At 42.1% G+C, this 13,973-nt stretch overlaps 1 protein-coding gene across 9 annotated transcripts in view; it reads right to left on the reverse strand.

Annotated features, from left to right (window-relative positions):
• DNAAF8 (dynein axonemal assembly factor 8) overlaps positions 1 to 13,946 on the reverse strand; it is a 96,602-nt gene extending 82,656 nt beyond the window's left edge. For 4 of the 9 annotated variants that reach the window (XR_007504543.1, XM_049791475.1, XM_049791477.1 and 1 more), the window contains exons 1-7: positions 11,748 to 13,575; positions 8,871 to 8,984; positions 7,579 to 8,073; positions 4,281 to 4,377; positions 3,750 to 3,888; positions 2,639 to 2,785; positions 1,741 to 1,806 (exon numbers count right to left, since the gene is read on the reverse strand). Coding sequence is in view for 8 of the 9 variants with exons in the window: in XM_049791475.1 (XP_049647432.1) it covers positions 1,741 to 1,806; positions 2,639 to 2,785; positions 3,750 to 3,888; positions 4,281 to 4,377; positions 7,579 to 8,073; positions 8,871 to 8,984; positions 11,748 to 11,894 (1,205 nt within the window). In the remaining variant the exon portion in view is untranslated. Of the gene's footprint in view, positions 1 to 1,740; positions 1,807 to 2,638; positions 2,786 to 3,749; positions 3,889 to 4,280; positions 4,378 to 7,578; positions 8,074 to 8,870; positions 8,985 to 11,747; positions 13,576 to 13,785; positions 13,874 to 13,922 lie in introns of those variants that run through there. The other 5 variants (XM_049791471.1, XM_049791470.1, XM_049791472.1 and 2 more) reach the window with 5 other exon arrangements.
• Positions 13,947 to 13,973: the final 27 nt, after the last annotated feature.

The raw sequence follows: 13,973 nt of genomic DNA on the forward strand, positions 1-13,973 counted from the left end.
CTCCCAAGTCACCTGCTACAGGATGACTACCATCAATTTGTAGCTCATCTGGTGATTATGAGAAAATAATATACCTTATTTTAGTGGTAGCTGAAAAGTATGCAGACTGAACAACAGATTGTTTGAGTTGGATATTAGTGATTCGGTTAGGTGGTGTGTATGCATACACAGCATTGTACTGCTGTACTTATCTAAACTAAACCTATGCTTCTCAGAACAAAGACAAAACAGATGGAGAGTATTCTTTCTCCTTAAGGATCTCACATCTCCTGCCATCATATCCAGAACCATCAAATCAACATTTAACATTGATGGCTGGACTACTAAGGAGCATGCCTAAGTAGTGGTAATTGTAGGAGAGTGCCATGTATTGGAGAGCAGCTTTATAGTATAGTGCTAGAGATGGCACCGATTACCTGAGCACTCCAGAGATAAACCAACAGTGTATTTTCTAGGCTAAGTGCCTGGAGATCAAGACAACTAACCCTCCAAGGTCCTAATATGTAGATATATTGTACTACAGAATACGTAGCCCTGTTGAATAATTCCATCCAGACAAGAGTAAAACTGGCATTGATCCCTTTTGAATGAGATCAGAATCTTGCCCTACTGAGACCATGAGGTTTTCTTACTTAGAAACAGAACAGAATAGCATTTGCCAGGCATTTAATTTCTGTCTGTTCTTTAACAACATTAAAACGCATCAAAATCCAATCAGCTAAGCTCTGCTTTCCATCACTCCAGACTGACACTGATGCAACTTCTGCATTTGCATCAGTGCCAGTGAGAGTTCCCCAAGCATCATCTTGCTCCTGCTTTATGCTGCCTTTGGATTAGATGTCCTAAATTATATTGAGTGTTTAGGCTCTGTTCCTTGTCGAATCATTTATTCTTTCACACCATTTAAAAAAAAAAAAAAAAAAAAAAGAGTAATTGGCTGGCACAACAATACAAATGTTCTGCTTGTCCTCTGCACTGCTGCAATGTGAACTTACATGCATCAGACTTCTAAATACAATCCAGACCATAAATGCACTAAGATGTTTAAAGCTTGACATATCTGCTTCACATTAAACAAACATCTAACAACCTATGGGTATGAATCAAGCCCTGAGTTTAGCAACAGGAAAAGGCTGGCATCTGTGCCTATTGAAGAATTTACAGTTCAGGATTCCATCCATCACACTCTCTCCCCTTTCCTCTTTTCCACTTCCCTCCAGTTAAGGAGAATTGAGAGCATCCCTGCCCACACAATGTATTCAATATTCTCTTTAAATCAAGATCTATTCTAACCTTTTTTATTGTTTCTAAAAATAATGGTTTGTCTGAGTCAACTCCCTACAATATTTTCAAAGTTTGGTTCTGAGTCATTTAAAAACCAGTTCTCATGTCACTCAAACAAGTCTGGAGAAAGAGTCAGGCTTCCCAGCTACCCAGCTCTACTCTACTTGTCTTTTGAGCTGTTTCCATGCAGCTGTACAGGAACAAGGTGCTATACTGCCTCAAGGATCAACAACTATTTTCTTGCTTCAGTATCTTTACCATGCAACAGAAAAGAATGATCTCCTTGTGGCCAGATTGAAGCACTTTCATTATTGGGCTTTTCTGCTGTGAAGACCAGGAATGGAGATATTTCAGTAGGAGAGCTCTCACTCTAATCACTGTTAGGGCAATTATTTTAGTTTCAGAAAAAAATTAACATTGTATCATTTGAACTAGTGTCCTGGTAAAGAAACTTACATTCTCCTTTCTGCTTCATCCTTAATTGTCATAGTCTCTTCTTCTTCAGTGGAGCTGTCACTGGCACTGTGAAACAAATTAGACTCTATTAGTTAACTCTGTTCCAACTGCGTGTTGGCTTTTCATCATTTCTAGGACACAAATTCAGAACCATTACGAAAAAAGGAGATATACTTTCAGGGAAGATCTTCAGGTGTTATGGATAGTTCTTCACACTATTACTCTAGAAAAAAAAAAATAAAATCAGGCAACTACATCAAAATGTGTTAGCTGTTTGTTAACTATTAGCTTTTTATTAACTACAAGTTTTCTTCTGGTGACTGTTTTCTTCAACCCTTTGCTGCGGCAAATATATATCCTGAGAAGGGAGCAAACACCTACCTCAGACACCATTAGCTCTCAGGGTAAGGACATGTTTGCCACATTCTGTTGGAGACTGAGAAGAATTTGCCCTCCTATAACAGACTATAAGGCCCTCTTCTCACAGAGGAGACAGAAATCAGCACCTACAGTTGCTTTCCAGGAACACAACAAACGACGTCCATTTTGTGCACAGTGCTGTCAGAATGCTAGCCCGATTCAGCTGCAAGCACTGCTTTGCAGTCATTGCCTACTCCTTTATAGATGAAAACTTTCTAAATGTTATTTCCCTGGATTATTTGCATGTCCTTTCTGTGCTGCCTGCATCCCCACACATTTACTTGTTCTGAGACAAGTTATTCTCTCCTGAGAATGTCTGTGCTCAGATAGGGGCTCAGCCTTCCTACTAAGGTCGCAGAGGTGTGGAAGAAGAGAACACTTTTAAAGTTACATTTCACAAGTATGAGATGCAGAGAGAAGGTTTCAGTTTCCCACTTTTTGTTATTTACTTCTCACTAACAATAAAGCCAGAATTTACCTTTGTTTCTCATCAGGGAATGTTACTGACTTCTGCGGTTTAGCGTCTCTTAAATCTATGTACACGGTTACTGGCTCTGGCAGGCACCATAACCTCATCCTGTCTGTGTTTAGAGAACTTCGTGAAGATGATAGCAAGGCAACATCCCTAAGTACAGAAAACACTGTTTCAGCATGTCCTCTGCCTTATCCAGACAAGAAGTCCTGCAGGGCACGGATTATGATCAAAATTGGACTGTGAAAGGAGCTTTGTGCTTGGCTACTGTACAGATTCAAACTCTGCTTCCACCACCTTTCAAAGCTGAACTCAAAGACTCAGCTTCCCCTCAGGAATACAGACCACAGGCAGCATGATGAGGGATATCTAATTCTCAAAAAACTGACAATGTCAAATTGTTCTGTAGAACAAAGGCAGGCAGTTATAGTACCAAAGAGCTTACAAGTTTTAAGTGCCCCGTGGCAATCAGTAAAAACAGGTCCCTTTTCCCCCTCTGCCTCCTTTGGCAATTCTGTTTTATCCTTCAGAGTATACAAAGTGCAAACCATCTTCATGGCTCTCCCTGCTCTGGCAATGAGGATACTTTTCACCTTCCCCTCTACAGGCTTGTTTCACTATTGTTTCCTCTGTGCTGCCACCACTGATGTCATTCCCTCCAAACAGTCTGGAAATCTACTTCCTTCATACAGATTCCTCCAAGATGCACTGACATCTCCACTGATACCTACAAAAAAAATCATCCTGTATATTTTAGCTAAGTTGAGGTGCCAGTAAGAGAAACTGGTACCCTAGATGACAAAAAATGTGGCCACAATAACTTGATTCGCCTTGTTTTCCTGCCTTTCCCCTTTGTCCCAAGTGTCTGGTAAGGTCTAGACAAAGGTGGTTGTTGATGGAGAATGCTAAGGTGGCAAGATACTGACCATTGATCATCAAATGTACATGGATGACTGAGCCTTAGTTTTTCCCTTTAACATCCCTGTAGCATATTCCAACTACGATACCAGCTTTCTGCAGATACTACAGAGAAAAGCACGTATAGAACACCATGAGTTTCCAAGTATCCCCACTGGCAGTCATGATTACCTAGTGTATATAACAGAAAAGGACCTACTTATTCTCTTGCTGTTCTTGAAAGGAGGAGAGCTTGGCTGACGGCCACCTCCAGTGTGGAGACACTGTCCTGGACTGCCTGGCACACAGCTCTTCTAGCTTTTCCATGAGCTGATTTTCAGACCTACTCCTGAAGGTCTCTATGGAAGAGCAAGAAAAAGAATAACCAGTTGTGGTCTTCTGCCATGGGATCACCCAATATACCCTTTCCCCATTTTCACATTGTTCCTTTATCTACAGCTTGTCAGAAGGGGAATGATAAAGATACTATTGTTATCTGGCTCTAACTCACTTCAAACCTTCATCCACCTTGTCTGATTTGCTCTTAGGCCATGACAGGCCACAAAGCACTGGTTTCAAGCTACAAAAGCTAGATGAAATCTTGAGGGGGGCTAATTAAACATGTTTTACAGAGGCATTAAAAAACCCACTAAGATTTCAATATTCAAGATGATGACTTAAACACAGGAGCCTGAGTTTTATTTATTTTTATACATTTTCACCAAAGTTGGTATTAATTTAGCAATGTTACCATGATCTGCTGAAGTGAAAGCAACTTCTGCATGAGTGTTATCTTTCTGCTGCTCCAGCTCCTCAGGAATCTTGTCTACATCCCTTTTTTCAATATTCTGAAAGAAGACAGTCAAAATGTGATGGAAAATTCACTCCCAAAAGACTGCTACAAAATAAAAGTCCCTTTTACTCACATTCTTTGTAGTAACTCCATCAGATTCTTCTGCACAAATAAATACACAAATGGCATGGAAGTTCACCTTACTTATCCACAGTACTATGTCACCATCACTTGTCAATAGATGAACCAGTGTGTCACTCTGAATACAGTTGCTTCAGCATGAACCTCAACAATTGGCATGACTAACAAAAGGATATTTACTGTTTCAACACTGCTTGCCTCATGCCATTGCCAAGGCTCTGCACATCTAGCATAGCCAAGTGCAATACAATTACTAAGAGAAACCAGTGAAGGATTAACCAATGTTCACTCAACTATAACAAAGGTGGAGTACCTTCTCCTTCCCACTTAAAAATGCAAAGTCAAGAAGATGTTTCTAGAATGGACTGAACTGACAGCTCCTTAAAAGGAGAAACATAAGTCCATCCTAAATATCCATCTGACCTGTCTTGCCATAAGCTGGGACATAACTCATGTTATGTCCTCCACATGGCTCAGTCTTCCACATGCATTCTCACATGGTGGAGTCTTTCCAACAGCAAGTACTCCCCTTCATCCCTCAAACCCACTAAGAGTACCAGATCACCACATATTTTATTTCCCTCTGTTCATCCCTCCAAGTACCTTTCTTCACCCTTTCACCATCTCCAAAACATGATGCCCCTAACTACACTGCCAGCTTCCTTTAAGCAGTTCCACGAGGAAGTGCTGTAATGAAAGGAATGCATTTACTCTATCTCTTTGGATAGTGCATCTATCCAGCTGCTTCATTTTCTGCTGAGGCTTTTTCTCTGAGAATCATGAACCCTTTCAATACAGGCTACAGAAAACCACTGGAGATAGTAAAACAGATTTAAAAGATGGCCTGATACAAGACCAAGCATACATATTCTGATCCTGAATAAAGCTGAGAACTTCTCACTGCCACTAACATGAGAAGGACTTCTGGCTTTTCAGTTCTTTGAGATGAGGCCCAGAGCCTTTTCCTCCCCCTCCAACTTCTGACCAGGGCAAATTTCCATTCCTCTAGGTACAGTCAGCATCCAATCCAATCTCATAGCTGCTTATCCTACGCTGAAGGTAGGATCATCAGTTTCATTGCTATAAATCACACATACACTGACTGAGAGCATGCTCGCACTGCACACTGCTAACTTAGGGATGAGAACCAGTCTGCGATAACAAAAGTTCACATGCATTTAAAGCACTGATCGCTTTCCCCTCTGAATATTACTTGAAATAAAAGTTTTAATTAAAACTATTCACATCCATCTGAAATATCATCACTAGAACTTAGAAGTACTCATGATTTTTTTAAAGGTGGCTGTCAATTATGAAAATTAAGTCACAACTACAACTAACATGCATTTCATATGACCACTCAAGGGCTTTAGAAAAGCAGAACCAGCCTCCAAAACAAGCAGTTTCACCTTGCAAAAACCTGTGTCATCTGCCCCTCCCATTTAAGAGAAGATTCTCACTCTTTTCTGAGCAATAAATCTTCACACATACCTGAACCATGATTAGATCTATTCTAATATTACATGCTGCAGCTGATGAAAGGTAAAAGCCTGATGAGAGTCACAGGCTGAAGTCTCTCACACCAACACAAAGCTGGTTCAACAATGTCATTGAGATTTATTGGTCTGGAAGAGTGAAGAATGACTGACAACTGAGCTTACAACAACGAGAACCATGTCACATGTCAGTTCAGGTGCTGTTTTATCAAACAGCCTGAAGAGAAAGACAACATATGCATTTGCCTTAATTATGATGCAGTTAGTACTAAGCTTCTTTTTCAATAACAGTGCTTAAATACAAACCATTATAATAAAAAGACCAAACTACCATCTAAGTTGCTGTATTAAGGCTTATCTGCCTAACCCATAACAGGAATAGCACTATTGTAAGGTACTATACAGGGTCCAGAAGAAAAAGAAATGAAGATTTGCACAATTCCATTTCTAATACAGCAAGGGACTTAAGGAAAAGAAAATAATTTTCAAATGAACTGGTATGATTAGAATAAAAAAGAAACTGTCTATTAGTTTTAACTTTACTTGACATAAACTGAGGTACTTTGCTGAGCTGGGAAGTAACAACCACCTTTCAAATCTAAGCACATACACCTTGCACACAAAGGATACAGCTTTGCCCTCACTTTATGAAAGTGAGAATACACTGAGCCTGCTCTCAGTACTCACTCAAAAGCATGAGACTTCAGTTCATTGAAGTCAGTGATATCAAACAGGTTCTGAAAGGAAAATCATGCCCCCTGAATTAATAGAGCAACTGACTTACACGAGAGGAGATGGGAATTAAACCTAGAACCACTTGAAAAAGATCCCCTCCAATAACAGCATGGTTAAATGATACAGCACAACTCAAAAAACAAGCAAGCAGCTGCATTCTTTGCCTATAGTAGCACAGCTCTAACACCAAGAAGTTTATTTTTGTGAGTGTAGATGAAAGGGGAAAGGAAACATCTGTACTCTGATTCTATAGAAGGCTTTTAACAGAAATATGAGGTTCCTGTTCTGTGCTGCTTACATCCTAATGACCTTAAAAATCAGTAAGGAAGTAGACATGTGTAACTATAGTACTGAAGAGAACAACCTCTCCACACTGGGGCACATACCAGTTAAACACACAAGCTGGTCATCCCACAGACCTAAGCACTTGCCTTAGGTGGAAGAGATTTAGACTTCAGGAACAACTCTAACCACCTTCTCTTCTCACCTCCAGCATTACATCAGTGCTACAGAAAAGACAAGATGCTGGAAGGCCAGAAAGCTCACTGTTTTAATGCAAAGTCTGCCTGGGACCAGATTTCCCTGCCTTCCCAGAGACAGGCTTTGTGGCTTGCTTTCCTGAGCAAGACCATGAACCATGCTGCTGACCCATGGCTTTTGCTACTATTACGGACTTTTAATGACAACTCTATAAGAGCTTTTGGTAGCTTGCATAGCACATGACCCAACAAAACCCATGTTCAGGACAATGAAAGCAACAAAGAACACTGCAGTGTGTGCAAAATTTGGCATTTCAGTTATTTTAGTAGGATTCTGCAAGAAATACACTGTGCCCTCCACCCCACAAGCACCACTCCCCAAAACTTTTTGTTTGGGCCACTTACCTGCAATGACAAATGGGTCAGTTCTTGAAGATGATCACCGGAGGAGGCTTCTTCCTTAGCAATTCTTTCTAGGCTGTTGCTAACGCCATGTGAGGGAGGCTTGATATCTAGCTCTGGGTGGCCTAGTGACGGCTCCAGAATTATTTTGGAGAGTATCTTTGTCTCTATCAGCTTTCTTCTCTCTCTTTTACTGTCCAGCTCTTCCACAGACAATGCTGTATTAAGCCAAGAGTCTCTTCTTTCCCTGGCCTGTCTCCTGCCCAGTTCTTTTTCTTCAAGGTGATCTGTAGAATCTGTAAGAGACTCTTCAAGAACAGCTCCCTTTTGGCTTGAAATTTCTTCAGTATGGCTGGCCAGATTGGAAGTCTCATCTTTAATCATTTGTACATCTTCTTTTGTGATGATTTGGGCACCATCTGTTTTCTTCTGAAAGCGAAAACTTTCCAGATCTCCATTCCAGACTTCCCATGGGTGTCTTTCTGTTTCCTGGGTTTCCTACAGGTAGAGACAATACACACATGCAGAAAGTCATATCTCCCTAAGCTTTAGAAGCTGACAATAAACCAAATCAAAGTGATTGGAAGATAGCAGTTCCAACTCAGACACCATCTGGAAACAGCACACACCATATCCCATCATGGAAAAGAGTAAGACTGTTTACTTTCCAGAGACTTTAACTTCAGGAAGTGCTAAACATCCTTGAAATTAATTTTCCTTACATGTGCACATCATATGACATTTCTTACAAGACAAACAACTGGGGAAAACCAGCACAATGTTAGTCTTCCCATGATGGAATAGTAGGGTCAGCTGCTCCTCTTCCAGGTTCCTATGATGGCTAATCTTCATCACTGCAGAAGCAATGTAATAATTTTATCTCAGGAAAGCTGTTCAAGGGATAAACTTCATACTCATCCTCCTTACTATATTGTCCTAACTAATTCTACATAAAATGGTGGCTGAAATTATTTCAAACCCTGAAAAATTTAGGAGTCATTGCACAGTGTAACTGTTAGTGCATAGGAAAAAAAACAACCAGTAAAACAGCAATAATAAAAACTGCAAGGAGATGGGACAAAACCAGTCTAAAATCACAAGAACAGACAAAACTTTAAAGGGTCACTGTATAAAGAGAAAGAAAGATCTAGTCTTTAGTGGGAGAAAGCACTGGGAACTATGCTCTTCTATCACACAATTCAGTCAAATAGGTTAAATAACAGCAGCTACCCATACTGGAGACAACCAGAAGAGTGGGGATACAGTACTACAGGCTGCACACAACAGCCAACAACCTGCACACTTGAGTCTTCCAGGGAAAACTGCATCAGTTCTTCTGACAGGTCAGGAATTAAATTTGGCTGTTCCCGCTGGAAGATGAAAAGCTCCCCATCACTCTCACAGTCAGACTGCAAACAAAAAAAAGAGAAATTAAATGAGAGACTATAACACTCACCAAAATACCTGTTTTGAAATTACAAATCCTATGTTGTCACCATTTGACTGAAGTTCAGAGACAAGAATTTTCTCTGCAGTCACATCTTCACTAGACAGTCTGATAACCCAACACTCAGCAACCTAGGCTGTCTTACAGTGGCCTAACATTTGAGCAAGCTACAATTGTAAAAACCATGTAAAACATTGAATTACCAGGGAGTTTGATAACTAACATCACTCTGAGCAAAGTGATGACAAGAGTAGGCAAGTTCTCTAACTCCCAAGTGATTCTTTGCACTACCTCATTCACCATCACGGAATACCAAGAGCAGGGCTGCTCTTTAAGGGAAGGGAAGCTAGGAGGGGCAGCACATAACTGGAGAGGTAAGGGCCACACCAGGCAAAGCCCAGTCCCACACTACATAAGAGGAGTAAGCAGGACAGACCAGAGGTGGTGACCAGGTTGTGTCAAGAATCCAGATCATAAGGCAATATTGTGGTGATGAGGCAGGTCAGAGATTAAGCCTGAAAGTCAGTTCACAGATGAAAGTCTGAATCAAGCAAGACTGTAGCTAGAAATCAGTACTCCTCCAACATAGCTCAAAGAGTGAAGGCCCAGAGCTGAGCTTAAATAGAGCTGCTGGGCATGTGGGTGGGAGCCCCAGCTGAGGCTGGGCAGGGCCATGAAGGCTTATTATTGCAATCAGGACCCTGACATTCACTATTAAGAATGCAAACCATTATCTATATTTGGTTGGACAGAGTTTAAATAGCTTTGAAAATCTCTTTTCTTAACATAAGGTATGCATTTGAGATGAATCCTTATGCATAGACACCAAAGTGAGATTAAGCACATCCTCAGCAGTCAGGAGACAGATTTCCTGCTTGTCCCTTTGTTTTGCAAGTGTACCTTTCCAGTAACCCACACTGCGGAGAATTCTGTCTGTCTGGTGTAGTTAATTTCTCTTAACTTGAAGCAAACTGCAACAGAACTTCTTTCCTCTTAATAAATTGCATATCAGGGTAATGAAAGTACTTCAGGGCATAGAACACATTTGTCAGTGCCCTTTTCGTATGCAGAAGCACAGCCCATTGAGGTTACAGATCTCAGATGCATAAATGTATCTTCACACAAGTGGAAACCAGTCGGACAAAGGTGCACTACTGAAACCGCAGGCTCAGCAGGCTACTGTTCCACTTTAAGCAGGAGAGGGATTATACAACCAGATCTTTTGAATGCAAATTAAGGGTAGCATTTAAGTGCCAAATAGTTTGCCTCAGTTCCTTCACCAGGAAATTTTTTCCACATGTAATAGAAACAGAGAATTTAGAGACTGTTTATACGTAAAAAAATGTTCAACATGATTTAGTTATAGAATGGTATTTGGCAGCAAAGTACAAAGCTATCTCTCTGTCCTAACCTTATGGTATGGTTATACAACAAGAATGCCTAAAAATAACTTCTGAGTGTTGGGCCTTAACCTACAGTATACAGATACATACTAAAATCCAATGGTTGTTTTAAATAACTAAACCAGAATTTAGGTAGAGGGGAACTGACAAGCAGTGAGGCAATATAGCTTGTCCAACATGTTAGTGATAGAGCCAGGTGCAGAAAACAAGTCATGGAATCCGTATCAACACTTTATCCACTAGATCACACTGCTTCTGATGATTGATTAATAATAAGTAATAAATACCCTATGGAGACATTTCTGGCTCCTTCACTGCTCACAAGACTCCCTTCATATCATTAAGGGCCATAATAAGTTAGAATAAAATATATCCTTTAAGTGTTCAAAAATACTTTTTCAAGTTTATACATGTTTGAAAATTAACAAAATATTCTCATTTGGACAAAAGGCCACTAATAATTGAGTCTTGAGACACATTATCACTTTGGAAAAGTCAATGCCAGAGCTAGCATCTTGAACTAGAGAGGCAGGCACTTTTATTATTTCCATCACACTGTTGCTGTTCTCTAAACAGAGATCTTCAGCAGCCAAGAGGCAGCCTGTGCCAGACACTAAGACCCAGCAAGTAAACAACCTGTAATGGTGAAGAATACTGCACAATATCCATCAATCTTACACTTTATATTAAATGGTTAGTGGCATTATGCTTCTTTGCAGGTAGAATTGAAGCACAATAAGGCAACATGGCTTGTGGAGGATTATGGGCAGGAAAAAAAACAGAATCCAGGATTTAAACATCTGCCAAATGCTTTTTCCAGTGGACCCCAAAGTCTTCAGGAATATCACTTTCCTGTGAATCCCATACATAGAAAAACATACTAACAGGCCTACTGTCTGGCAAGTACATTATTGGAATGAATAGCATAATACTCTCAAGTATAAAACCTTATAATTTAATTTTAAATCAGCAGTAAGCTTCTTTCATACTGTACTTTTGACTGAACAAACAAAGAAACGCAGACTCATTCTGCAAGATGCCCACCACCCTCCTCTACCCAGACTAGAAACACTTATTGTCTAGAGAAACCAGTCCCATTTTCAGGTTCAAAAGAATACAGTGAAAGGAGATGACAATTACACTTTGACAATTTGAGATAATCCAGAAGGCTGTGGATTAATGCACAGTGCTACAATAGTCAGAACAGGTAGCCCATCAAGGATATCATACTAGCTACTCAGAAATGCCTGGCTAAGGTGACCTTGCTTTTGAGAGCTTTTTCTAAAAGGCAGTGAGAAAGAAAGGCCGTTTCCAATGCTTACTGTGGAGGTGTCAGAGTCCAGAGACGGGAGCTGATCTTTCACTGCAGCAAGTATGGCTCCCCATTGAAATGTTCTGTTACTCTGAACAGGAGCTGCAGGAGGCTCAGATGGATGCTCTGTACACTCACTTTGCTCTTCTGAGGCCATTCAAACAGCTTCCCTTCAATCAAATGAAAGATGAGCTTAAGTACACCTCACGAAAGAACATAAGGGGTAACATCAGTACAAAACAAGAACAAAGCAGGTGCATTCAAGGTCAGCATAATTCTCAGCACTCCCAGGGTTTCCACTGTCAGCAGTGAACAATAAAATCTGCATTTCTGGAGTCATTCCTTCCCACCTGAGTTCAGAGGGCTGAAAGCTTTCTGCCCTGCTCACCATATACACCCATAACTGGGGCCACACAAGGGGCAGTTTAGCCCCTCATTTATGAAGCATTTTTCAGAATTCTTAGCCAGACTGACTCATAACTGTGTTCTCAGAAAGGCATATTGACACTGCCTGCATGGAGAGGGAAGAAACGCAGCAAAGGCAAGGCTGACATTTCTGCTCTCAGCTGTTTTTTACTCCTCTTCCCTATTTCTCTCGCATTCCCCTCCTTGCTGCTCACATGATAGATAAAATTATTCATGTTTGCTTTTTTTCCCACTGGATTTGTATAAAAAATATTTGAGAGTAGGCACGCTCTTAGATTTTGACCTCTCAGTGTTTATAAAGCAGACTCTTTCTTCATGTGTTCCTTGCTGTACGAGGAGTTGAGACAACACAGTTGGGACTACTGCTGTACTAACAAGTTAGATGACCAATCCTCACAGAAAACCTTTGCTTTTGAAATTTTATGCTACAATTGCATTATTTCCTGGGTAATCTAACATGAGAGTAAATAATTTCTGTTTGGCAAGAAAGGTTAAGAGGCTTGCGACTGTATGTTGTTCCGTACTGAAATGACTGTTTGTATGATTACATCATCACCGTTACTTGTGTTGGCATGGACCAACAACGCTCCTCTGAACACAAAATGAAACTCATCTTGTGCCTTGGGAAGTTTAAAACTTGCAAAGTGCCTCTACAAATACTTCATGTGCCATATCCATACCGTGGCAGCTTTGTTCATGCCAGACAACCCCCGAATCTGATTTAGGTAAAGTGGAGGGAAATCCCCAAGGCTAGATGAAGTACTACGCTCTGACAGTAAGCAGAGGTTGCTGAAGGGCAAGGGGAGTCCCAGGGGGATAAAAACAACCCCCTACTGTGGCTCCTGCTGCCAACTTTAGAGAAGGTCAGTCTCCCAGGGTTAAGGATGTTATACTGGATCTGACTTATCAGCCATCCAATCCAGCATCTTGCCTGGGAGCAAGCAGTACTCTATGTTTAAAACAAAGTGCAGACTTATTAGACAGCTATAACACAACAGGCACTTTCTGGAGAGCTTGGGCCAATTGAGACGTGAAATCCTGAGCTTCTCCATGTCACTAGAACTGACATTTCCCGTCACATCCATCTCAGGAGCCTCGCTGTCCGGGTGCGAGGGCAAGGAGGGAGAAACCGAGAAAGATGCAGGGGACAGCAGGAAACAAACCTTCGCTTCGGGGCGGTAGGCACGGGCACGCAGCCCACCGCAGCCCTGGGGACGAGCTAACCCCTGCCCTGAGCACTCGTCACACCACACCGACAGGTTTCGGGACGCGCACTATCAGGCGGACGCCCTGAGGGAACCCGCTGAGGGAACACCCTGATAACCGCCAAAATGGCGGCTCTACCGGCGCACGCGCACCTGCGCCAGCGCCCCCCCGTCGCCTTGGCAACGCGGCCAGCGGCTGTCCGCCTTCCCCCCCGCCTCCTCCCGGCGCCGCTCCCCGCCACGGGCCCCTTCTTCTTCTTCTTCTTCTTCTTCTTCTTCCTCCTCCTCCTCCGCCTCCCCCTGCACTGCCCCTCCCCCTCCCCCTCACACACAGCACCCACCCGGGCGCCTCCGAACCCCCCACTCCCGCCTCAGCCCCCGGCCTGGGGTCCTGGCAGCGGGGTAAAGCGAACCGACGTGACTTATAAGATGAAGAAAAAACAGGAGGGGCCAGACAGCAACAACGCAGCTCTGAAACCTCCGCGACGATCGCTCCGCCCGCCCGTATCACGTCTGGTATGCTTTATTTTCCCGCCCCCTCCCCCTCCCCGTACCTCAGCCACCGGCTTGGCTCCGCCCCGCCCCGCCTGCTAGAACCGCCCGCT

The sequence above is a fragment of the Accipiter gentilis genome, chromosome 33 (assembly GCF_929443795.1).
Source record: "Accipiter gentilis chromosome 33, bAccGen1.1, whole genome shotgun sequence".
NCBI classification, from domain to species: domain Eukaryota; kingdom Metazoa; phylum Chordata; class Aves; order Accipitriformes; family Accipitridae; genus Astur; species Astur gentilis.